The sequence below is a fragment of the Equus asinus genome, chromosome 2, assembly GCF_041296235.1.
Source record: "Equus asinus isolate D_3611 breed Donkey chromosome 2, EquAss-T2T_v2, whole genome shotgun sequence".
NCBI lineage: Eukaryota > Metazoa > Chordata > Mammalia > Perissodactyla > Equidae > Equus > Equus asinus.
The window spans coordinates 192,160,035-192,184,499 of NC_091791.1; the positions used below are offsets into that span (position 1 = coordinate 192,160,035).

General features: G+C 46.2%; 3 protein-coding genes and 1 long non-coding RNA gene across 17 annotated transcripts in view; 2 read left to right on the forward strand and 2 right to left on the reverse strand.

The window, feature by feature from the left end:
• L2HGDH (L-2-hydroxyglutarate dehydrogenase) overlaps positions 1–1,839 on the reverse strand; it is a 40,152-nt gene extending 38,313 nt beyond the window's left edge. For 2 of the 8 annotated variants that reach the window (XM_070504336.1, XM_070504334.1), the window contains exon 1: positions 1,586–1,754. Coding sequence is in view for 4 of the 8 variants with exons in the window: in XM_070504333.1 (XP_070360434.1) it covers positions 1,586–1,725 (140 nt within the window). In the remaining 4 variants the exon portion in view is untranslated. Of the gene's footprint in view, positions 1–1,123; positions 1,249–1,585 lie in introns of all 8 variants that reach the window. The other 6 variants (XM_044765608.2, XM_044765609.2, XM_070504335.1 and 3 more) reach the window with 5 other exon arrangements.
• On the forward strand, positions 780–11,392 carry DMAC2L (distal membrane arm assembly component 2 like). Of its 5 annotated transcripts, none has more exons than XM_070504340.1 (5): positions 780–1,076; positions 7,884–7,995; positions 8,918–9,126; positions 9,709–9,877; positions 10,662–11,392. In XM_070504340.1, the coding sequence occupies exons 2-5, from the start codon at positions 7,889–7,891 to the stop codon at positions 10,774–10,776; spliced, it is 600 nt and encodes a 199-aa protein (XP_070360441.1). In that variant the 5' UTR covers positions 780–1,076; positions 7,884–7,888; the 3' UTR covers positions 10,777–11,392. The 5 variants fall into 5 exon arrangements, 4 of the variants coding, with proteins under 4 accessions (XP_070360441.1, XP_044621547.1, XP_044621546.1 ...); XM_044765612.2 differs by having other exon boundaries at positions 788–1,076; positions 9,706–9,877; XM_044765611.2 differs by lacking the exon at positions 780–1,076 and adding an exon at positions 1,813–1,931 and having other exon boundaries at positions 9,706–9,877.
• A 2,133-nt stretch (positions 11,393–13,525) lies between these two features.
• The window catches only part of CDKL1 (cyclin dependent kinase like 1), a 54,374-nt gene continuing 43,434 nt past the window's right edge, over positions 13,526–24,465 (reverse strand). For 2 of the 3 annotated variants that reach the window (XM_070504338.1, XM_070504339.1), the window contains exons 4-9: positions 23,443–23,533; positions 22,647–22,847; positions 20,555–20,835; positions 17,667–17,723; positions 16,123–16,278; positions 13,526–14,509 (exon numbers count right to left, since the gene is read on the reverse strand). In XM_070504338.1, the coding sequence (XP_070360439.1) occupies positions 14,402–14,509; positions 16,123–16,278; positions 17,667–17,723; positions 20,555–20,835; positions 22,647–22,847; positions 23,443–23,533 (894 nt within the window). In that variant the 3' untranslated portion in view covers positions 13,526–14,401. The remainder of the gene's footprint in view (positions 14,510–16,122; positions 16,279–17,666; positions 17,724–20,554; positions 20,836–22,646; positions 22,848–23,442; positions 23,534–24,465) is intronic. The other variant, XM_014854269.3, reaches the window with a different exon arrangement.
• On the forward strand, positions 15,492–19,774 carry LOC139044562 (uncharacterized). Its single transcript, XR_011501599.1, has 2 exons — positions 15,492–15,739; positions 18,193–19,774. It is a non-coding gene; the product is annotated as an uncharacterized lncRNA (long non-coding RNA).

Here is a 24,465-nt window from a genome sequence, read left to right on the forward strand (position 1 = left end):
ATAATATCCTCAAAATGACAAAATTATAGAGCTGGAAAACAGATTATTGGTTGCCAAGGGTTAGGAAGGTTGGAGAGATGGAAAGTGAATATAAAGGGGTAGGTAACACCAGGGATATCTTTGTATTGATGGAACATTTCTGTTTCTTAATTGGGTGGTAGTTACATAAATTAACACATGATTAAATTGCATAGAAACACACACACACAAGTCTATGTAAAACTGATGAAATCTAAACAAGGTCTGTGGATTGTATGAATGTTAATTTCCTGGTTTTGATATTGTACTGCAGTTATATAAGCTATTATGATTGAGATAAATTGGGTGCATGGTACATGAGAGCTGCTTTTTGGGCAACTTCCTACGTATCTATAATTATTTCAAAATAAAAAGTATAAACAAAACCTTCACCAACCCTACTTTTCTTCCCTTGAGAACCTTTTCAAAACAATTGTCTACATACCCCTACAATGAATCACCAATCCTAGGCCACTGTAATCCCCGTCCAATCCGCTAACACCCAGCAGCCAAAGTCAACTTTTGAGACATTTAATTACTTCTTTAAGACCCTTTAAAAGCCTCCCAACGCTCTTAGAATAAAATTCAACGTGTAGTTAAAGTAAAACAAAAACCCTGCAGCCAGGCAGCCCCTCTCTGGTGTCATCCCACACCATCTCTGCCCGGCTAAGCTCATCAACCTCATCTTGACCACCTTCTAGTTCTCCTAAGAGCCAAGAGCTTTGCAGCTTTAAAGCCTCTGCATAAACCATTCCCTCTACGGAGAGCAGAGAAAAACAGTGGTTTCCGATGTGACCTCCAAACTTCCATTCCCAGGACACTGAATTCTGCAGGCTTCAATTGGCACCCGAACTGCTTCCCCCAGGCCACCTCGATGCAGCCTGTGCCAGGATCCGACTGATTTAAGACCGGAGCCAGATCTTCCAAGTGACACCAGAGACGCCAGCTAAGAAACCGCACTTTTGACTGCTTACAGCGCGCCAGGACCTTTAATCCTCAAACGACCACCTGCGGCAGACACTAAGACCCTGGTCACCGCTGAGCCGTCAGGAGCCTCGGTAATCAGCCCAGAGTAGACAGGGAGGAAAGGAGAGCTGCTCCTGACCTCCACTCAGCACCACGTCCCTCGTGCTTTTTCTCCGGCCCACTGACACGACCCGTGATTCCTGCAGGGAGCCCAGGGTCCGGCCGGCTGAGCCAGGCTCCACAGGACGCCACCTCCTCCCGCGCCTGGGCCGGGGGTGGAATAGGGACATAGGGACAGGCGGTTAGCAGGGGCAGGGGTGGAAGAGGGACACGGGGGCAGGGGGCGGGCAGGGGCACAGGGGCAGGGGTGGAATAGGGACACGGGCCGGGGGTGAACAGGGGCAGGGGGTGGGCAGGGGCACAGGGGCAGGGGTGGAATAGGGACACGGGCCGGGGGTGAGCAGGGGTGCAGGGGGTGCAAAGGGACACAGGGGCAGGGGGTGGGCAGGGGCACAGGGGCAGGGGTGGAATAGGGCACAGGCCCGCACGAGGCACCTGGAGGCGGCAGCGCGGGCGGCGGAGTTGGCCGCCGGCGACTCACCTGGTGCTGGCCCTGCGGCCACCGCGGCCCAGCGGCCAGGGAGCCCCCGGCGCGGGCCCCCAACCCCAGGCCAAGGCCCCGGAGAAGCCCCCGCGCGCCCGCGCGCAGGCCCCGCCCAGGTAGCGCAGCGCGGGCGCCATGACCGGCGCCACGACCCCGTCAGCGCGACTCTGCGGGCCCCGCGCGCTCCAGCCCCGCCCCACGCAGGGGCCAATCAGGCGCGCGCCCCCGCCCCACGTGGGAGCGCGGCCGGCGGCCAATGGGCGCGCGCGGCGGGGGGCGGAGGGCAGGCCGCGCCGCCGTCGACGCGGGGACGCTCGCTGGCTCGTTCCCTCCCTCTGACGCTGTGAGTAGGGGTCCGAGGCCCGCGCGGGGCGGGGCTGGGGGGTGCTCCCGCTCTGCCCCTGCCCCTCTCCCGTCGCCGGGGTGGCTGAAAGCAGGGCCCGGCTCTTCGACCTTCACCGCCCAGCGGACTCGGGCCCCCGGGAGGAGATCTGGGTGTGACGACGGGAGGCCCAGCGGTCCCCGGCCCGCTCCGAACCCCGCCCCTCGAGGCCCCGCCCCAGCCGCGGGCCCCGCCCCTCGAGGCCCCGCCCTCCGGCCCCGAGGCTCCTGCCCCTCCCGGCGCCGCGCCCGCCGCCCAGTCCCAGGCTGTCTGTTCTGCAGCTGCGCTCTCTGGACTTTTGTGCCTCCAGTCCTTCCTGGTCCTGTGACTACGGGCCCCAAGGGGACAGACGGCTCGGTCTCTGCCATCATGTAGCGCTCCCGCCGTTTTTAACTTTTAGGGTCGAGACAGCTGATCAGAACAAAGATGGAGTGATGCACTGTCTTGCTGGGAGGGCTTTGTGTGAATCTGGTTCGGGTCATTAGTCGGGCTTGGGGAGGTCAGCTCACCCCCCTGCCTCCGACCCTCTGGGAACTGAGCACCGGCCGCGCTGCCCATAGGCTCGTGTGGGGTGGCGGGCGGCGGCCCCGCAGGCGTCAGCCAGGGAAGTTCTCCGTGGATGACTGCTTTTAGTGTGTTTAAATGGTTTTACCGCCTGGACAGTTGTCCGTGGTTTGCTTTATGTGTGAAAACAATGTAGATTGTCATTGCGTGTTCCATCACAAATGAAAAAAACGAGATGGTAATTTTTTAAACTCAGTGTTTTGTTTTGAGATCCTTGTGGATTCCCAAGCAGTTATAAGAACCCGTGGGGGTCCTGTGTACCCTTTACCCAGCCCCGCCAGGGATAAGACTTTGCAAAAGGATGGTACTGTATCACAACCAGGAAATTGACCTTGACCGATCTGTTGATCTTGCTCCGATTTCCCCAGTTTCACATTTGTGTGTGCGGTTAGTTCCACAGTTTCTATCACGTGTGTAGATTCCTGTATCCACCACCACAGTCAAGCTACAGCACGGTTCCATCACCACCAGGATCCTCCAGTTTTCCTTTTGTAACTACACCTCCCTTGTGCCAGGGCACCTCCTGCCCCAATCTGTTCTCCCTTTCTAAAATTGTGTCATTTCAAGAATGTTATATAAACAATTATACAATGCATAACTTTTTGGAATTGCTATTTTCACTCAGCATAATCTGTTGAGATCCATCCAGATTGTTGCCTGTATCAATAGGTCATTCCTTCTTATTGCTGAGTAGTATTTCATGGTGTGGATGTACCACAGTATGTTTAACCGTTCACCCACTGAAGGAATCTGAGTTGTGTCCAGTTTTTAGCTATTTTGGATAAAGCTGCTATGAACATTAGTGTACAGCTTTTTGTGTGAACTTGTTTTTGCTTCTCTGGGATAAATGCCCAAGAGTCCAATTGCTGAGTCATATGACAAGCACATGTTTAGTTTTGTAAGAAACTGACAAACTGTTTTCCAAGGAAGCTGCACCTTTTTACATTCCCACCAGCAATGTTTGAGTGATCCAGTTTCTCCTCATTGTCACCAGCATTTGGTGGTGTCACTATTTATTTTAATCATTCTACTAGGTATGTAGAGGAAATGGTTATTTTTCAGTTTGCACAGGATGTCTTTGATTTGTTATTAGGTTGAATACAGAACGATAGACTTCTAGGGTCAGACTTTCATGGGCCACCTGGACCTGTGGTAGTGGCTCTTTTACTGTCCTGTGATTTTTCATTGTGTGCTGCTTAGTTTAGCAAGGGGAGAGAACTCACAGGACACATGCCCTTTTTATAAAATTTTTTCTGCTTGCCCTTTCCCCAGGTTTCAGTCTGCAGTCGTACACTGCATAGTGACATTTTGGTCAGTGAGGCACTGCTTATACTGCAGCGGTCCCATAGGATTAGTACCATGCAGCCTAGGTGTGTAGTAGGCTGTCCCATCTAGGTTTGTGTAAGTATACTCCATAATGTTTGTGCAACAATGAAATTCCCTAATGATTTCTCAGAACTATCTCCATCATCAAGTGATGCATGACCGTACCTTAATTTGTTTCAATTAAGTAATTTCAAATCAAGAGCTCACTTTACGTTCACACACCCTATAATGTCTTTGGTTGGGGACGTTTGCATTCATGACACCTCCTCAGCTGAGAATTCCTGTTCATCTTCCGTCTGTGTCAGAACCTGTAAGATGTTAGTTCAATGACTGCCATGTAATGTCGGGCTAGGAATGGCTTTTGGGACCTTTGCTTCCAATTCTTAATGAATTGCTCTGTTCTATTTTGTTAGACTCTACACACTTCAGTAATAAGAATTGGCATCAATAATGAGTGATTTGCAGTGAGACAGGTTGTAATTTTGGAAAAATCACCCTAATTCTGATGCCACCCACCCCTCTCTCCTCATTTTTACCACCCTCGAGAACTAGGTTTTTTGACCACTAAGTTAGCCATCACTTTGAATAGCCCATCATAGTAATTACATTTAATACATGAAAACAGAACTTCGACTCTTAAAAAAAAAATTAATGTTTTTGTGCAAATAGGAGAACTCTCAATCAAACTGACTCAGAAACACTGTATGTATCCTATTTTGAGTCCCACATTAGAGGTCTGGCCTTCTGTAAGTCACAAACATAATTGCAACTTTTAGAAACATCTGTTCAAACTTATGGCCCTAAGCCATGTTCTGATAGTAAGAAGAAGTTTGGTTTTGTTTTTTAAGGATTTTAATTCCTGGATTACTTATCACAGCAGTAATGTAGTAGCGGTTATTTTTTAACTTGCTTTTTACTGCTTTCTTCTAATTCGTTAGTGTTAAATTCACCACTGGCCAGTAGAGGTCTCCTCTTCCCCTGCAGAAAGCAGTCTCAGAGGCTGCTTGGATTCCGCTGCAATTCCTGAAATCAATTAGCAAAGTCACAGTTTTTATTTTTTTACCCTTATTGCCAAATAAAAATTTTGGGTTTGTTTTTTATTTTTGAGGAAGATCATCCCTGAGCTAACATCTGCTGCCAATCCTCCTCTTTTTGCTGAGGAAGACTGGCCCTGAGCTAACATCTGTGCCCATCTTCCTCTACTTTATATGTGGGACACCTGCCACAGCATGGCTTGACAAACGGCGCCATGTCCACACCCGAGATATGAACCAGCGAACCCCGGGCCGCTGAAACGGAACATGCACACTTAACTGCTGCGCCACCAGGCCGGCCCCTAAAAATTTTGTTTTTACGTTTAAATTATTTTAAGTATAATAGTATTTTTAGAGATCACAGCCGGGGTGAATGTGGCCTTTCCTTTAAGCTGAGTTATGAGGTGGGCCAAGTGAATCTGGTGAGGGTACTTCAGTTCTCACGGACTGCTCTCATTTACCTGCTCAGTGAGTCTCTCTGGTTCTCCCTTTCTCTCTGGAAAACTACCAGCCACTGGAGACTTAATTAGCAAATATTCATTTCACGCTGGCACCAGGGAGATGGCACTGTGCCGGGTGCTAAGGACACGGGAAAGAATGAGATGTGGTCCTTGCTCTTCTCTTCTCCCTGCATACTTTTCTTTCTTCTGCCCAACTGGGAACGGTAAGACGCATCTCACAGGACACCTCTGATGTGAAGCCTCGCCCTCACGCCCTCCTCCAGGCTCTCAGACTCGTTCATCCCTCTGTGAACACACCATATTGCGTGTTCTTTCTTTACATGTTGTCTGTCTTCTTCACGAGACTGTACGTTCTATGAGGACAGGAATGTTTGTCTCTCCTTGTTTGTTTTGTTTTTTATCTTACCATTGTATCTCTTGCACTAAGTTTAGCAGACATTCAGTAAATATTTATTGAGTGAATGAATGGATGGGTGGATGGAGATGGCATTTGAATAAGGTCTTGAGGTTGGGTAAGATTTCCACAGTCAGGATGGGGGGCCGGGAAGGGACAGTAAGTAGAGGGAGCAGCCTGAGTTGAAGGCAGAAAGCCCAGATGTGTAAATGAAGTTGCAGCCAATGGAGCTGTTAGAGGCGGGCACAGGGGAGAGCTTTAACACAAAGCGGGAGTGGCCAGGGCCTGGGAGTGGGAGCGGGAGGTTTGCAGTAAGGAAGGCAGAGTGATGGCAGACAGGGCGGAGGGCAGGTGCGCCAAGTTGCCCTCAGACCTCGTCTCTCTCAGCATCCTCAGTCACTGCCTCAGCTCTAGGTGGTTCCCACTCAGGCCCCTTTCTGTTCCTCATCATTTCCTGCGTTCTAGAACCATCCAGTGACTGAGGAAGGAGCCCTGGTCTGGTAGGAGAGAGAACTAGGTTTGCATTTCAGCGCTGCCACCACTTAGCCATGAAAGCTTGGGCAAGTCCTTTTAAACACGTGCGTTTATTAATACCCCACCTTGTTCCAGAAAGGATTTAGGGTGTCAGCAAGTTTCTTATTATCAGGGCTTCGCTTTCCTCATCTCTAAGTGAGAGGTTTAGTCTGGGTGGCCTGAGTTCCTTCCAGCTCTACAATTTTGTGACTGTGATTCTAATGATTTGTTGGTCATTTCCACTTAGAAGTGCTGCCAACACTTCATATTTAGAATATAAAAAACTGGGGGGAGAAACCCTGAACTCACAACCCGGATTTCTGTTAATGGCATCACTATCTACCAGTGACCCAGGACCAAAGCTTACGTCATCCTCAGCGCCTCTGGCCGTTGCCGTGTGTCTCCCTCCCAGGCCATGTGGAGTGCCCTCTGCGGTGCCCTTCCCTTTCTTCCCGGCACCATGGGAAAAGCCCTGGCTAGCTGACTCTCTGTCCTGTTCTGTTGATCCTCGACCTTGCTGCCGCTGTCTGAGTAGTATTCCCGAGTCGTAGCTCCGACAGTCCAGTGCTCTGCGCTGAAACCTCGCTGACTCCCGGCTGCCTGCAGAAGACCGTGCAAACGCCTGGCCGACCGTGCCACAGCCCTCCTGACCTGACTTCGTAAACTGTCGGCCTCCTCCCCTGGCCCCACGTGCTGCCCAAAGTGAACCACCACAGCCTGAAACATTCCGGCCTCCACTGGTCACCCGACAGAACTTTTCCTGGCATCCGTGTCTGTTGAAACCCTGGTCTGTCCTTATTTTCACTCTTTGGGATATTTATCAGGTTCCGTCATGCATTTTGAGGACCTGGTGACTCGTTTTCGCTCACTGCAGCCTGATTTCGGTCGTCAGCTCCTCAAAGGCAGAGACCACCTTTCGTTTGTCTGTGTCTTTGCTGCACCGGGCGCACACTAGAGAAACTCGAATTGAGGTTAATCACGTGGAGACCCAATCCAGAAATCTCTGTCTCAACTCACAGTTCCAGACTTTTACAGCTGGAAATCATCTGAGCAAATCGTCTCATCTTACAAATGAGAAGGCCCAGGTGGGAGAGCTGACCCCGCCTGGCCTGTCTCTCCCGGCTGCCCTGGCAGTGCTTTGACTGCTGTGCTGGCACGATTGCAGCCTGCCATGGGGAGGTCTGCCTGTGTCTCCTCCCTCTTCTTGCGTGTGAGTGTCTTACCCTCCGCACGTTGTCCCCTGGTGACTGTCTGTCACAGTGACACTGGAAATGCAGAGTGCAAGTGGAGCTGGTTCCAGCAAGTTTGTAGGTGCACTGCCCGAGTGGACACCAGGTGGCAACACTGCAGGCCAGCTCCAGTTGAGGATTGAACAATGGGACTTGACGTCAAGGCTGGAAGGAACCATGGAGACCCTCCAGTTCAGCCCCTCATTTTTGCAGCAAAAGAAACCAAGAAACAGAGACCAGAGTGACTTGCCCAGTAACTACTGAGGGGCAAGCGAGTCATCAGCTTTCTCGGCACGGAGTCTTGACTTTGAAGCTGTGGAGTGAGTTACTATGTGTATGGGACTCAGATTGCCAGCTGATGATCTAATACGAATACTGTTTTGTGTGTCTAGATCCAATGATGCTGTTTGGAACAATTTCCCAGCGGTTGTGTGGCTTACAGAAACTCCCATGGTCATGTGACTCCAGACACTTCTGGGGCTGGTTGAATGCAGTGTTTAATAAGTAAGTTACTCAACCAAAGTGAAGAAACTTGGGGACTGTTACAGCTCGATGACTTCCCAGCAGCTAATTTGTTTATTTGTTGTATTTCACATGTTTTTGTGCAATGTATGCAGTATGATCCTAATTTTGTTTAAAAACAAACAAATAAAACATACACACAAGCACTCAATAAAGACCAGAAAAATAGATGACAGAATATGAACAGTGACTGTCAGGTCAGGATTTCAGTGATTTTTCTTTTGTTTGTCGTTTTGATGCCTTCCAGGTTTTCTAAAATGAACATTTATTGTATGATAAGAAAAGCTCAGTAAATGTACTTTTAGAATGTTTTATTCTATGGCTTCTTAAGGGATGTAGTTAGCCTTCTGAATACTATCCAGGAAACTCAAGTTTTTGAAAAGTCAGTGGGTTGCATGCTTAGAAATATTTTGAAACTAATGAAACTAACCTCCTCTTTGCCTAATACAGCACTCACACCACTAACTAGAGAAACAGGCATATGTAGACATTAATAAATATCACTAAATGACATTAATTTGGACAAAGGTTCAAAATTATTCCCTCTTTAATCTTGTATCATTAATAAAAATGATAACCAAGTCTAGTCATTCATTCAGTGCGTAGTTACTGAGTACCTCCTGGTGTCAAGCTACTGTGCAACACGAACCCATGAAGACTCATGTCGGCCTGATAAACTCATCAAAATAGCATGTCTTGACAGAGTTCACTTGGAAACAAAAACAAAAGCATACAGGGTAGCAGGCAGAGCCATCGTATGTTTTTACGTGGCCCTCACTGATATATGTCTCTCCCGCCTCATTTGAAATGAAAAGTTGTTGCTATTCTGTATTTATTTGGTGAATCTAGGTAAGAAGCCAGTGATCACGGTGAAAGCTAACTGCTTTTGTCCTCCGGCCGACAGAGTGGATCACGAACGCATCCGGGACGTTGGTCCCGACAGGGCGGCGTCCGAGTGGCTGCTGCGCTGTGGGGCTATGGTGCGCTACCAGGGCCAGGAGAGGTGGCAGAAGGACTACAACCACCTCCCGACAGGCCCTCTGGACAAATACAAGATTCAGGCGATCGACGCCACCGACTCCTGTATCATGAACATTGGGTTTGACCACATGGGTAACTGCCTGTCCTTTGCTTATGGGAAATGCTGTGGGTCGCAGTGACACTTTGTTACAGTTGACGTGCGGTTGTGGTCATGGGTGTGTCCTTCGTGCCCTTTCAGTACAATCCAGTTAGTTTCCTTCTGTGCTTGATACTTATTTTTAAATTAGAGGTCACACCTTCCTCTTCTTTCTCCCCTCACTAAGCTTGTCTCTACATGCCTTTATTCTGTGGTTTATTGACTTAAAATCCAAGGCTTTAATTTGTCAAGCCGTCTTTGTCAAACTTCTGTCCTGAGAAACCCTCGGTAACATAGGAATAATCGTATCCACATAGCGTCTGCTTGCGTGGGTCTTTCTTCCTCTAGCACAAGGGCATCTGAGTGCAGACCGGCCTTGTCCATCAGCGCAGCCTGTCTAGTGAATACCTTGTGTGGTTAGAGGGTTGACTAATCCATCCAGTTTTCCTGGAACTGAAAGGTTTCCCGGGACATGGGACATTCAATCCTAAAACCACAGCAGTCCTGGGCAAATTCGGACAGTTGGTCATCTTAAAGGTACAGCAGATTCTTCAACTGGACTTTGTTTTCCCCAGAAGGCCTACAGCATGTGGAAAAAATAAGGCTCTGCAAGTGTCATTACATCGAGGATGCCTGTTTGGAGAGACTTAGTCAACTTGAAAACTTACAGAAAAGCGTGTTGGAAATGGAAATAATTTCTTGTGGGAATGTCACAGACAAAGGGGTGGCAGCTTTGCACCATCTGAGGTATGTGGTCAGGGCCCTGGTGGAAACTTGATGATGTTCAGGTGAGTGAGCAGCATTTACAGCAGTGGAGGGGTGGTGTCTTTTTTCAGTTCTGAAAAATGTAATTTAAGAAAACGACTTAACTTTCATCTATATTACTTTAAAACAGTTAAAATTATCGACCTTAATATGTTATGGTTTTATTGCATTTTTTAGGGAGCATCTTTTTAAAAAGTTGCATGCACACAAAGCCCTGTGTGGTGCCTGCTATGGTCAGCTCTCGATGAGCATCGCCGTTGAGTGCCCTCGCCATCTTTAAAGCAGTTTCCCCGTGTTCTGCCAGCAACCTCAGTATTACAGGAAGTTTGGGGAACTTTAAACATTAGAACCAAAAGTACCAAATTGTCTGGTACATTAGTTGAGGCTTCATCTTTTAATAGAAATTTGAGTTCCTTTAAGAACTTCCCCAGTTTTTTTCCCTTTCTGGGTCAGGATTCATATTTTGTATTTCACATGCAGAGGACTTCTGTGCCATAATGTACATATAATATTTGGAAGGATCCAGCTAGAATTACTGATGTAGTTCAGAAGAACCAATCTTTCCAAAGTCTGGCTGAGTTCCTGGCGTGAATTCATTTAAGGTCGTGCTCTCAGGTGACTGTTCTAGAAGTCATTTTGAAAGTGTAGTGTGATAGAAACACATTCTGTGTGTAATTTTTTCTAAAAGTCAATAAATCAAGTTTATTTTAATGCTATAAGAGTAAAGGCCAAACTGAAGTAACTTTTTTTCTTTCTCTTTTTGCAGAAACCTCAAGTATTTGTTGTTAAGTGATCTTCCTGGAATAAGAGAAAAAGAAAACCTTGTCCAAGTCTTTAAAACAACACTGCCTTCTCTGGAACTAAAATTAGATTTGAAGTAAAATAATAATATTCAATAAGTGTCTTATTTCAATATGAAGTATCATTTGAAATTGGTGATCCTAAACAGCAACAAATATTATATAATCATCAATAAAATTATACGGATGCCATACCATGACATTTTAGAAGCAGAGAGTCCATCATGTAGAAAATAAATATTCAGATGTGACTCACTCAAGTTACTAAGTTGAAAGGGAGAATTTATGTACATTAAGTCATTTAAGAAAAATGTAAACCAGGTAGCATTTTAATTTGAATGTATTCCTCATATAGATAGCTCTTGATGTAGATATTCTTTATTGTATTTTAACAGTAATTTGTTACATTTTACTTGAAAGTTATTGAAGCATGTTCCTATGAATGTACAGTTATGAAACACTGAAAGCTACATTTCAGACCACTGATGGAGGAGCCACTCACACCAAGTGGTCTGGTTGACGAGGCTTCATGTTGCTCCCAGGATTTGCATGCTCATTCTTGTGTTCTTTATTATACACACCCTTTCTCTGAATGAATAGCTCTGGCTACTTTGTCTGTTTTGTAAGCTTAGTCTGTTGTTTTTTTCTGTGTGTAAAGTTTTTTAAAACTAGTCATAAATGCTTGGCTGAATTCAAATAGTTGTGCTGGTTGTGGTGGAACAGAGGGAACATTCATGAAGACCAGCCCAGCTGTCCTTACCCTTTGCTTAAATTAAGAAACTGCCTTAAACAGAACATTTTAACCTGTCAATTAGAAACTAACTTTTATTCCCTTATATAAATTGGATACTACTTCCTATGAGCTCAAGGGACATCAAAATAAATATAAGCACAAAATTCAGTTTATATCTAGAAGGCAGTGATAAAGAATATCATAAATAGATAAAAATAGATCTTTATTTTTACCCACTTGAAATGGCCCTGATTCTGTTATTAATCATATACCAACTTGTTTGTGGACTTCTATATGTTTGGTTTGAACATTAAGTTGTTGAATACAACCTTGAGTAGAAATTATTTTTTCTCCCCAAAGCCTCAGTACATAGTTGTATATCCTAGTTGCAGGTCATTCTGGTTCCTCTATGTGGGATGCTGCCACAGTGTGGCCTGATGAGCCGTGCCATGTCCACGCCCAGGATCCGAACCAGTGAAACCCCAGGCCGCCGAAGCAGAATGCACGAACTTAAGCACTTGGCCCTGGGGCCAGCCCCCAGTGGAAATAGTTTTAAACACTTTCTATGATGCAACATTCAGGAAGAAAAAGGAATTTTAGTTGGGTTTAGAACAAGCTAAGGTAAATAGCACATAGCATAAATGATACACTATTTACTAATATAATCGCAGCTGACATTTAAAAAAATCAGAAAATAGTAAAAAAAAAAAAGACAAGGATGTAGAACAGTCTTCATGAAACTGATGATTCCATGCTGCAGAAAGGATTACAGATACGGTGAAATTAAGCATAGGCATACATTTAGTAGAACTCGAGAGAAAAGAGATGAACACTTCTCCCTCAGGTTTGATTACTGGGTGGTGAGGCAAACGGTTCACCACAGTTTAGTCTGGAGCTCCTTTTCTATTCTGCGTGGTTTTCAGCAAAACTACTAGATGAGTTAGGCAGTTGTAGTCATCTGCCTCGTCAAGTGCATTGTTTTGGGTTAAGGAAAAAAACCCAAAAACTATAAACTACTCACAGAAGTTGGATGTCCTTCCCTGTCATCTGAATCAAGGCTGCGTAACAAGAATAAGATAATCCTGGGACTCGTACTGAATCCACTATCAGCTCCATGCAAGGAGCTACCGACATCGGGGGCCTTAGGAAACCACTGAACAGGCTGGGGGAGCCAGAGTTCTTGAACGAACGCCAGCATTTGGTGGATTACTTAGCAGTGAGTGAACAGGGTCAAATGCTCTCATGAATAAAATCAACATAGCAGTAAATAGGGTGCAGAAGAAACCTTTTGAAGATACAGTAACCTACAACTTCAAACGCCGCAGCTGAGAACTGCTAGGAAATAGCAGCAGGACGTCAACCAAAATGGTGCTGATCTGTGAGATGCGAGCTCCATGTTGCCCTGTATCCAGGGAACAGGCATGAAGAAGCTTTCTGAATAGGAGCAAAATCAAGGCCAAATCAAAGCTAGGAGTCCTCAATATCACTTTGGACTACTTTCTCATTATTAGCTATCTTCCAGTTGCCAGGATGGTATATATACACGTGTTATGTGGATATATATGCATGTGTGTGTATATATACATATGTACATATGTATAGTGTAAAAAGATATTTCAGGGAAAACATCAGTTTGCAACCTACTGTCTTTCATGGCCCAAGTGAAAGCTCACAAGCAGTGTCTTCTGAAACCCAGATTGCTATAGCCAGTCCTGCCTGTCGATCTGTCTCCAGGTTGGAGGCCGAGCTGGACAGAATGAAGTACTAATTACTTTCATGCTGACAGGCCTGTTCCTGCCAAGCCTGTAGGCCTTGTTCTTGATCACCTCGTCAGCCATGGAGCCCGTGCCTCTGTGGGAAGGGCAACTGTGCCCATGGAGATGGGTTACGGTAAATCTGTCTCCCAGCAGAATGACTAAGACGCATCCTTTACTCAAGGCAAAGCATATTGAGAAATGCCTATAAACACATCATTAAATATATAAGCATGTGAACCACACTTTTATGATAATCCATATGATTTTAAATATTTTGAGCAACTCTTAAATCTCCCCAAAAATGTTTTAAAATATAAAAATCAAGAGAGCAAGCAGGGAATGGAATTTTAAACATTTTGATTTCAAGAACTAAAACTCTCCTCAAATATGATGTTGAGGCAATCTGAAAAGGCAGGAGATAGGATTCAAGGCAACAGACCCAGGGAAATACGGGGGTTCTATAAGTTTTTTTTTTTTTGAGGAAGACTGGCCCTGAGCTAACATCTGTGCCCATCTTCCTCTATTTTATATGTGGGATGCCTGCCACAGCATGGCTTGATAAGCAGTGCATAGGTCCACGCTTGGGATCCGAACCAGCAAACCCTGGGCTGCCAAAGCAGAGTGAGCAAACTTAACTGCTACACCACCTGGCTGGCCCCTCTGTAATCGACTTTTCACTTGTTGCATATGGTACAATGGACACACAAATCTTTTTTTTGCTGAGGAAGATTTACCCTGAGCTAACATCTGTGCCAATCTTCCTCTATTTTGTATGTAGGTCACCACCACAGCATGGCCGTCAATGAGTGGTGTATGTCCACTCCCGGGAACAGAACCCAGGCCTCCAAAGCAGCGTACACTGAACTTAACCACTAAGTCATGGGACCAGCCCCACAAATCCTTTTTACATCTCTAATTCTGCCAGAGGTATGGGCAGTAGATACGGTTTATATTCTGGTCATAAGGCCAGCTACTTAGATACAACAAAAATACAAGTGAAAATCTCAGCAAGTTTTTCCTTCCTGCCCTGGACGCCACCATCACACATGGAAGACTGCCTCTGGAATTTCCCTTCCAGTCCTGCCAAGTGGCTGCCCCCAGTTAGTTACTTCTGTTTCCTCCTGATGTTTTTTCAACATTGTGATTTCAATCAAATGTATGTTTCATTTTTTCAAATCATTGATTAACGCTTTTTTGTCATCCATCTCCAAGCTCCTTAGATGTTTGGAAATCGATAGTCTGGTTTCTTGGTGTAACAGTGGTACTTCTTGTTACCAAGGACGGGAAGGATGCTACTGGTGGTCAGCTGAGGCAGGCACTGCAGCTGAAAATACAAACACAGAATCAGGGTCAATGCCGGCACTTTTCTCATTACTGATAACACATCGCGAAAGAGGTAAATAAGTTTTTCAGCACAGAAACGCTTTTTGTGCACAGAATCCAGGACCTGAGAAAGGACAAAATGTTTAAATTTAGTCTGTGCTTTTCCTTTTAAAGGCTTATTTTACACAAAAAAGCAAAACATCCACATTAAAGAAAATTTAGAGACTATGAAAAAGAAGGGAAAATCTACATGCTAACATTATTGCACAAAAGCATAGGTTCACAGGAGTTGAGAGCTTGCTGAGGCCTTAGGGGTCTTTTAAACCAATGCCTTGTCTTGTGTCAAAGACAACTGATGTGTGCAGCACTCAGGCCATGTGCCCACTTACTCCGAGTTAAAAAGGCGAACCTGCTCCCTGTGCTGCAGGGGAAACATCTGAATTTATTGTCAATATCACAGGAAAGTAAGGACATGCATCTGTTTTCTGTACTCTACCATTTGGCCTTAGGTGTCTGAAAAGCGAGTATTTTTTAGTAGTTTTAAATCAAATAGTTGAATCCTTCAGGACCTACAAATGATACACAAATTAGTGGAGTTCCCCTATTCTTTCAAGTAAAAATATGTCCATCAAACCCTTTACTCTTGAACACAAAGAAACAGCAAGACAGGGGCAACTCTGGAGGGAAGGTCTATTTCCAGCCCATTTTGCAACCTGGGTCATAAATGACAGAATAAAACAAGAGTGTTCCTGACTTGGTAACGCTGCTCTACCTTGGGGCCCTGGAGTTCATGCTGCACCTGCTCCTAACGGACCATCCACCCTCTTCTCTCCCCCACACCTCACACACACCACCCAGATGCCACTCAGTGTGGAGGCTGCAAAAGGAAAGACTAAGAAAAGGTCATTCACAGCTAAGGGCAGACCCAGAGGGACCAGGAGCAGCCAGCTCATTGCAGTTGTGGTTCCAACTGCGGTCATTCTAAGCTATGACAGCTTTCTGCTTATGACAAGACACTGAATGCAGGTCATTCTGCCGCTTTACACCAATTACGTCTCTTCACAGGCACCCAGTGTGCAGCTTGGACGCTGTTCTCTGGTTAAACTCCTGTCTGGGCTGTCACGGAAGCACCCATCATGGCATTCACCGTAGCTGGCTCTGACGACTGAAGGATCAGGGAGGAAAACGGTTCCTTTTTTGGATAAATCTGGAATGTCAGTCAACACTAAAGGTAAACGTGATGACAGCAAGCTGCCTGGGATCAATCTGATTCCCTTTTCTGGAGCATAAGAAGCACGCTCAGCTGCACTGACCCCCGTGCACCCGGCTGAGACCTGTGCTCATCACGCCAAACACCCCTGCCCTGTGTGGCAACAGGGAACTGTGGGCAGGGACACAGTTAGAATCCAGGGAGAAGGAGCCTTGGGAGGCAGGTGTCTGTGGGGCCCGGGTTGGCAGATCACGTGACCTGCTTCCTCGCAATGGAATGAGGACTCTGGAGCGGCAAGGCGACTGCCACCTTAGGTACAGATGAAGACTCTGCCCAGGTGGCAGGTACAAGAGCCTCAGAAACTGCAGCCCTGCACACGTCTGTAGGCCCGGCCCCGTATTTACCCCTGGCAGGTGCTTCTGGGCCTGTCTCAGGGTCCTCCTTGTTGGTCTGTCGTGCTGCTTTGCCAAATCCCCTATTTCTCTGATGCTGTCAAAATACGGGTGCTGTAACAGCTGTTCACACGTGAGCCTCTCAGCAGGATTCATGTGGAGACAGCCCTGAAAGAACAGAAAATTCCCTCCTCTTATTTCTTTAAAATTGTACTAACCTATTAAGATCATCTTTCTTCTTTCAAAGATTAAACTCTTCAATTGGGAACAAAAGGGGGAAAAAAGTAGGAAAAACACACCAATCATGATCTGAGTTCCTTCCACAATCATTCCTAAATGGATAAGCACATACATTATTCATAAATAGTTTCTAGAAATGGTAACAAAAAATCATTTTCTCCACCTTGTTCTGTTCTTGATGCAGTTGGTGCCCCGCCCAGAGGGGGCAGGATACAATTTTTTTAGTTTAACTCAGTGTCCAACTGGAATAATCCACCTGACTGGTTTGGTCTCTTGCATTTACTTTGTGGAAAACTAGCTTTATTTAAAAACTAACACACATGGTAAAAATAAAATCCATACAGGATTCAGCAAAGTCTCTCCACCACTCCAGCTCTCCTATTTCCCTTTTAAAACCAGCTATCCTTTTTTTTTTTGGTATATTCTTCCAGAAACAGTCTGCATTAGAAGCACAGATGTGCATGTGTGGAAGGCGCCACACGACAGACACCCCTTCATATTACGTCTGTCTCAACTATGAGCTTCGCCAGGAAGTAGGCCACAGGGCGCAAGCCTGGATAGATTAAACCTCACGACTACACACCCAAGGAACTTTTTTTTTTTGAGGAAGATTAGCCCTAAGCTAACTGCTGCCAATCCTCCTCTTTTTGCTGAGGAAGACTGGCCCTGAGCTAACATCCGTGCACATCTTCCTCTACTTTATATGTGGGACGCCTACCACAGCATGGCGTGCCAATTGGTGCCGTGTCCGCAACCGGGATCTGAACTGGCGAACACCGGGCTGCTGAAGCAGAATGTGTGAACTCAACTGCTGCACCACTGGGCCGGCCTCTGTCTTATTTTTTAAAATCATATTATAAATGTATCAGTAAATGTATTAAATATTTTTGGATACGGGTGGAACATTGAGTGTAACATTTTACATAAGAGCCATGTATTTCTGAAATGTATATATAAATCAAGTTTTAAAATCAAAACCTACTTCAAATATAAGGAGCTGGCATTTAAAAGGATCCTTTGGCTACGCATTTTTTTGAAGAAAAATATCCCTTTGTAAAACACCACCCGTCTGAAATTTCTATTTTGTGGAAATTTAGATTTCAGTTATTATGTTAGGTTGATCTAAAGTGAAAAACACAGATGTTTTCACTGTAATAAAATGTGACCCACTTTAAAAATTGAAAGTATTTATACTTTTGAAAGGAGAAGAAGAATTCTAAAAGGAACACTTTCCAATTCCTGGCCTGACAAATCTTTCCAATTCCCCAGTGGTAACCCAGCCAGTGCTTCTGGTCTGCTGGAAACAATGATTTTACCTTTAAGAGCCCCAGGGCAGGATAAGAGATGTTTGGGAATTTTAATTCCAGAGGTTCCTGTTTAAAAAAAAAAGACAAGAGAGAGGGGTTTTATTTACAGTATGTATTCAAAGATAAGGTCAGCTCAGATTGAATTTCTTTTGAGTGAGAGAAGTGGCTTCCTGGCACCTTTCTCTCCTCCTCCTCCCTCCGCCCAGCCCACCTCCACCTGAAACAAACTGCCGGCGGCCGGTTTCAAAAGCTCCTTCTCTCTAAGCTGCTCTTCCAAATTTTCTTCCTAACCACTCCTTTCATTTCCTGAAGAACTGATGCTGGTAGTGAATGATGAGGGAAAACTCATGAAAGAGGAAAAAAACACTTGTTGAGTTATTGTTATTTCCTTTTTTCTGCCTCAATTTATGTAACTTGCCTTGCCTCAGAACAATTTTTGGCATTTATATTGGCATTTATTTAGAGGAGTCCTAATTACTGCATTTATTGGCATTTACATAAAGGGAGCTTCAAAATAGATTTTTCTCCTACTCAGGTGAACAGATGCTTCTCGGCATCCTGGAATAAACACTGTTTCCTCCTCCAATGAGAGCCTGCTGTTTCCCTGATCATCCCACTGTTTGCGGAGTCTCCCTTTGTCCGTATAAGGCTATTTGCTGCAGTCACATGCTGGAGACAATCAGGAATAACGAACACGGACACCAAAGGGGGAGGAAGGCTGAACGTCAGGCAGATGGCAGGCCAGTTAAAGAGACACCACTGACGAAGAGGCCAACCCAGGAGGGCCCTGAAAACATGAGAGCCAGCCGAGCTGAGCCGAATAAACGCACGGCGTGCGTGTGGGTGTGCGTGTGCACGTGTGCAGACGGCAGCGTGTGAGGGGAGGCTGGAGTGGCTGGCCGGGCCCATCGAATGAAACACCATCCCCGCTGCTGCGGTCAAGCTTAAGCGCACCGTGTTATTTTGGAGAAGGAGTCAGTCAACAAAACCAATTCCTGAGTGTGCACTTCTTAATCACTGATAAGAGTAAGAGATAAAAGCCTCAGCTTTGGAGTTCCCTAAGATCCATAGAAAAAAATCCTAAAGCAGGTTTGTATTACCCCTAAGAGTAGCCTTTTTCCTCCATAGCTTAAATATTTCTCTCGCTATTTCTGTGTGTTGAACCCCAGCACCACTGGGGATCGCCATGACATTGCTGACATCCAGCTCTGCTGTCTCAGCGACAACGCCTAGGATGAGGCCCCGGTTGGCTGTGACATGACGGCCCATCCTGCCTGCCGAGCCGGTTTCCCAGCCCCAGAAGCAGCCGGCATCCGGGCAGGAGGCAGGATTGCTGACCAGCAGAGGGCCTCAGACACAGATGTTCCCGGACACAGCCCCCGAGCTGCTGCTTCCTGTGTTCCTGTCAACAGGAAATGCCCTGCAAGACAACCTCTGGGAAGCCGTAGGGAGCGCCTCACACTTGTGAAACCTGGGTTGTTTCTGAGGCTTCACCGGTTGACAAGCGAACAGGAAATCGCTAAGGGATATTTAGTGTGGAACTGGGGATGTCCAGGTCACGAGGGAGCCAGCTGGGTCACCTCCCATATGCCCAGTGTCGTTCCTACCTTTTCGTCCTGGCAGGCTCCCGGCGTGACCCACTATTCCTATTGCCAGCGCTGCAGGAGGGGGCGGCGATGGGGAGAGGGGGAACGTGGAAGCCTTCACTGTGGGACAAGCCAAGAGGCTGAGGGGACAGACAGCTCAGATGGAATCTGATGGAATTTCCATGTGGAAACTGACCAGCTGGAGGGTTAGTTTCAATTTGAAAGTATCTTCCTTAGACGGTGGAATCTCAGGATTTCACAAACCTTAATTGTGCTCTGAGATGTTTTTGATTATAATACAGACTCATTAGAAGACATTCAAAAATATAAAATATCATGAAAGAAAAAAGTCACCCCAACACAGAGATATCCACTGTTAATATTTTGGTATAAATCCTTACAGCCATTTATTTCACAGATGTAAAAAGCTTTGCATGATTTTCCAGAGGTTGTCATATTATTTTATCTTTACATACGTAAAAATATGCTTGTATATTTGTCAAATATTTATTAAAATTCTGTCAAATTATACTTTTGTATAACTATTTTTTCATTTAGCAATATGTTGGGGACTTTTTTTTCAGATGAATGCACATAAAATCTAATTATTTTTAGTGGCTATGTGGTACTTCTATTGTAAGGATATAGAAGTACCTTATTTAATTATTTAGTTGATTAATTATTTCATTAATCCCCTACTGATGGGACACTAAAGGAAATGATTCTATTAAAGAATGCCACATCTTTATGCCCTTGTCTAATGGTTTCATTGGAGTAAATTCTTGAAAGTGCGTGAAGGGTATGCACATTTTTTATTTTTTCAGTTTTTTTAAACGAGTGTTTTCCCCATATTGGCCACAGAGGACAGGCACCAGGGGGAGGCTGGCCAAGCAAGTTCATTCCCTAGTTCCCCCACGGTCTGGGCAGCCAGAGCAGGGCAGACTCAGGGATTTGGACAAAGCCTGACTTTCCTGGATGAGTCATTGTCTAAACGTTCATTGGCTCTGAGCTACTCGCTTCAACTGCTGAAAATGATGGTGGACAGGCGAGGCCAGGGCACTGGCTAACGTCTGCTCTCCGCAGCCTCTAAAGGAGCACTGAAGGCCAGGGCCTTGCTAGCCGATTCACCCCGTTTTTCTTTTCACTCAGACCGACCTTCCAGTGCAGAGTGGGCTGTAGGGCTCAGGCAGGTGAGCAACTACTCAAACCCAGTTAGCCTGCACCTCTCCGTGTAAACAGAATGAAACCACTTAAACAGCCTGGAAACCTGAGCCCTGACATGCAGAGCTCTTTCCAAAGCGGGTCACTCACCATGTCTTCAGGGTCTGGGATTTTCGCCCCACTGAAGTACTGATTCGCACTAAACACCTGCTGGTGCCTAGGGATGAGGTCTCCTTCGCACAAGAAGAAAGAGGGAGGGAGAAAGAGAAGGGTCAGCAAGCTCTGGTCTGCGGTTTCCCTCCTTCCGTGTGTGTCCGTCTGTGCCCACCTTGAGGCCTGCAGTGTGCTCTTAATCGGAGGGAGAGGTGCTGAGAGGTACTCAACACCCTGTGCTGAGCCGACAGGGGACGGACGAAGCACCGAGTTAGGCCCTGAGGAGCACGGGAAGCAGAGGCTGCAAGGCTCCTGCCCGTCAAGGGCTCACAACATATGGAGAAATCCAAACCAAACAACCAGCGGCACACACGCAGACCAGACAACACATTTTTTTAAATAGCAAGTGCAACAACTGCAAATCAAAATTGAGGTAACTGAATCCTGATGGGTAGAGCTAGAAATGTACTAGCCCAGCACTCGGAACTGTGCCTGACACAGAGCAAGCACTCCAAATATCGGATATCGAGGAAAGGAGGGAGGGAGGGAGGAAGAGGGATGGAAGGAAACAAATTATGGAAGATCTTCTAGCTGGAAGGAATACATTTCCAAATTGGAACCAGATTTTCTCATTTCGCCAAATAGCAATCACTTGGACATCCCATTTTATCTACTGCTGAGAAGCACTTGCGATGTGAAGACATGAAACTAGAGGAGCATTCCTACATTCTGGGGGATGACGCGAGGCTCACCCTGCCCACACTTCCGCCAACTCAGCTAAAATCCTCCTCCTGTAAAATTCTCGGGATATTACACTTGGAGAAGAATTCTGCTCAGAGAGTATCAGGAGATTCTCGGAAGGGCGCCCTGGGGTCCCCGCAGGCCCACTCCCCAGAGCTGAGTGAAAACCAGACCCCCAACCAGGCCCCGGAAATGCCAACCAGGCCTCAGAAATGCTGCTGCTGGCCAGGGCTGGAGTTCCCGCCTGGGGCCTCAAGGTGTCCAATTTTACCCATTTGTTTCAGAACTTTCTCACTCAAATCCAAAAGCTGCTGTCCCGCCCCATTTTGGATGAGCAGCCAAAACATACTCTCCCATGCCCTGCCCCAGATCTCTGTGGGCTTCATCCTGAGCACACTGCCTGGACTTCAGTAAACTTTTTCCATCCGAGAGTTGGAGGGGACACCAAGAGGGCACCCTGAAATCACCAGGGAAACACAGCAAAGGAGGCAGAACAACCCGGAAGGGCCCCAAAGTGCCTTCCACGTCACTGCAAAAAGCCATCAGCACATATTTACTGCCTGCTGTGTGTGGATGTCGAAGGACGATAAACAGAAATGGAAGACATGATCTCACCCTCAGGGAGCTTACAGCATCTTTGGGAAGATAGAAGGACGAGGACATGTAAACCTGGAGACTGCAGGTGCTGGTGAGTTCAGAGAAGAGTCGCTTCCCCACGGGACACTCAGGGGAGGCGTGGCTCCGCTCCCTGGCTTGTGAGGAAGGCAATCGCTATCCAGATCTTTCCATCTGCCCCTCTCCTCTGCTCTCCCCAGCCCCCATGAGGACAAAAAAAATGGAAGGGCGTTGGGGTGGGAAAGCAAGACAAGGAGAGCGACCTTGGGGAACCAGCCTTTCTCCCTGACCCTGAGAAGACAGACTCTTCCCTCACAGCGTCTGAACAATACACACCAGCCTGGCAGGCTGGAGTCAAGGACAGCCAAAGAACAAGTTACCACATTGTCAGAAATGAAATAAAACTCCACAGCAAGCTGTAAACGGCTAAGCTCTCATAGAAATGCAAGTCGTCACTACTGCCATGATCATTTTTCAGAGTTTAACTTGATCCCAACCATGCTGAAGAGAGAATCTGTGTCTTTTGGACAATTAGTATGCACCCAAAGTTATTGATTCTCTTTCTTAAGACAAACGTGGACACCTTTTAAGGAGTCATTTGAATGAGGCCCCAGGAGGTTCCCTCTTTCGTAACCGTAAAGGCATAACATGAGACCAGGAATCTGGCTCTGCCCAGCACTGATGTGGGTCAACCATCCACATTTCCAAAAGGCAGGATGAAAACACCACTTACCCAAGGTTTTCCTAATCAGATAGAGCTGATCCACGTCCGACTTTCCTGGCCACAAAGGCACCCCTGCTAGCAGCTCGGCAAAGACACAGCCAATTGCCCAAACATCTACAGGGGGGCCATACTGCGTGTCCCCCACCAACAGCTCCGGGGAGCGGTACCACCTGGTGGCCACGTAGTCTGTGTAGTAGTCACTTGGTCCAGCTGGCCAGTGATGGGACATGGAAAACAGAGAGAGCGGGGGAACCCGGCATCAAAATGGGAGGGGAGACTTGACAAATTAAGCTGTGCCCCATCCTGCGGTTTTTCTAAAGCAGTGGTTCTCAGAGCCAGTTTCACATTAAACTCACCTGGAACACAGTATTGTTAAAATTACTGATGCTGGTGGCCTTCCACAGTCCAATTAAGCCGGAAACCCTGTAAGAGGGTCCAAGTGTGTCACTGTGGTTTTTAAAGTTATAGTTCATAGCTCCTGAGATGATTCTAATCTGCAGCCAAAGTTGAAAACCACTTATCTAAAATAGTACTTCTGAAAAGCTCTATTTTAGCAAAAAATGGTAGAAACCAGGAGGGCAACATGCTTTATAGTAACCTCTTTACTTTGGTATAATTAACGTATGGCATACATTTCGAAACCACTGTATGTATCTACACTTTTTCAATAATTACAGAAGTGCAATTTATAGCAGGCTTATGCCCTAAGTATACAAGAACTAGCTTTCTATAGCATTGAGATCCTTTATTATGTAAACAATCTTTCCGTCTTTTATGTGTAACTAAAGAAAACTTCGATACTCACTCAAAAGCCGAGCAAATCCAAAGTCACAAAGCTTAATCACTGACTGTTTTGTGATGAGGATATTTTCTGGTTTCACGTCTCTATGTATGCACTAGTCAGAAACATCAAAACAAAAACAGATTATTAAGGAGCAACTATAATACATGGGATAAATAAAACGTGAATATTTAGCAAATATTTGAAAAATCATTTCAACCTCTCACCGGCCTTTTGGATAAAAGGCTGCAAAATAGCAGCCTAAAATAACTCCAGTACCCTACCTATCATGGCCTGAATCACCCCAAATTCCTGCAGGGCCCACAGGGACCCAGAAGGGTGAAAGGAAAAATGAAAGCAGGGTAGCCAGACTTGGAAAAAAAAAAATACAGGACACCCAGTTAAATTTGAATTTTAGATAAACAATAAATAATTTAGGGAACATACTTATACTAAAAGGCTATGATCGTTTATCTGAAATTCACATTTAACTGGGTGTCCTGTATTGAATCTGGCAGCCCGGGTGAAGCAAACTGTTAAAGACTCTGGGTGAGGCCCGCCTGGTGGTTGCAGGAGCTGCAAGTTGGGGCCTAAGCAGAATTCACGATTCAGTTGTTTGCCTGAGAACAGGACACAGGGGGCCATAAACAGGACAAGCTCCAGGCTCGCTGAGATAAGCCGAGGAAGAGAAGGGCAGAATCAGGAGTCCCGAGAGCTCCCTTCCAGCTCTGACATTCGTCCTCACGAGATAAACAGAGCAGGCGGCGCTCAGCCTCTGGGGAGAGTCGCTAGATGTCAGCTCCATCACACACACATCAAGGGTTCTCAGCGCTGCATCCACCCCCACCCCCCGGGGGGTAGCCCCCACGCCACAGTTCAGACTCAAATCACCTGCGGTTTCCAAACCCCACTGGCACTGTTTAACAGGGCCATGTTAGAAGAACATCTAAGGATCTTCACATGGTTTTCTTATGAAATCACAATTTTCTTGGCAAAGAACAAATCAACAACCTAATTAACAGTGACATAAAAACAACAGTTGGGTCA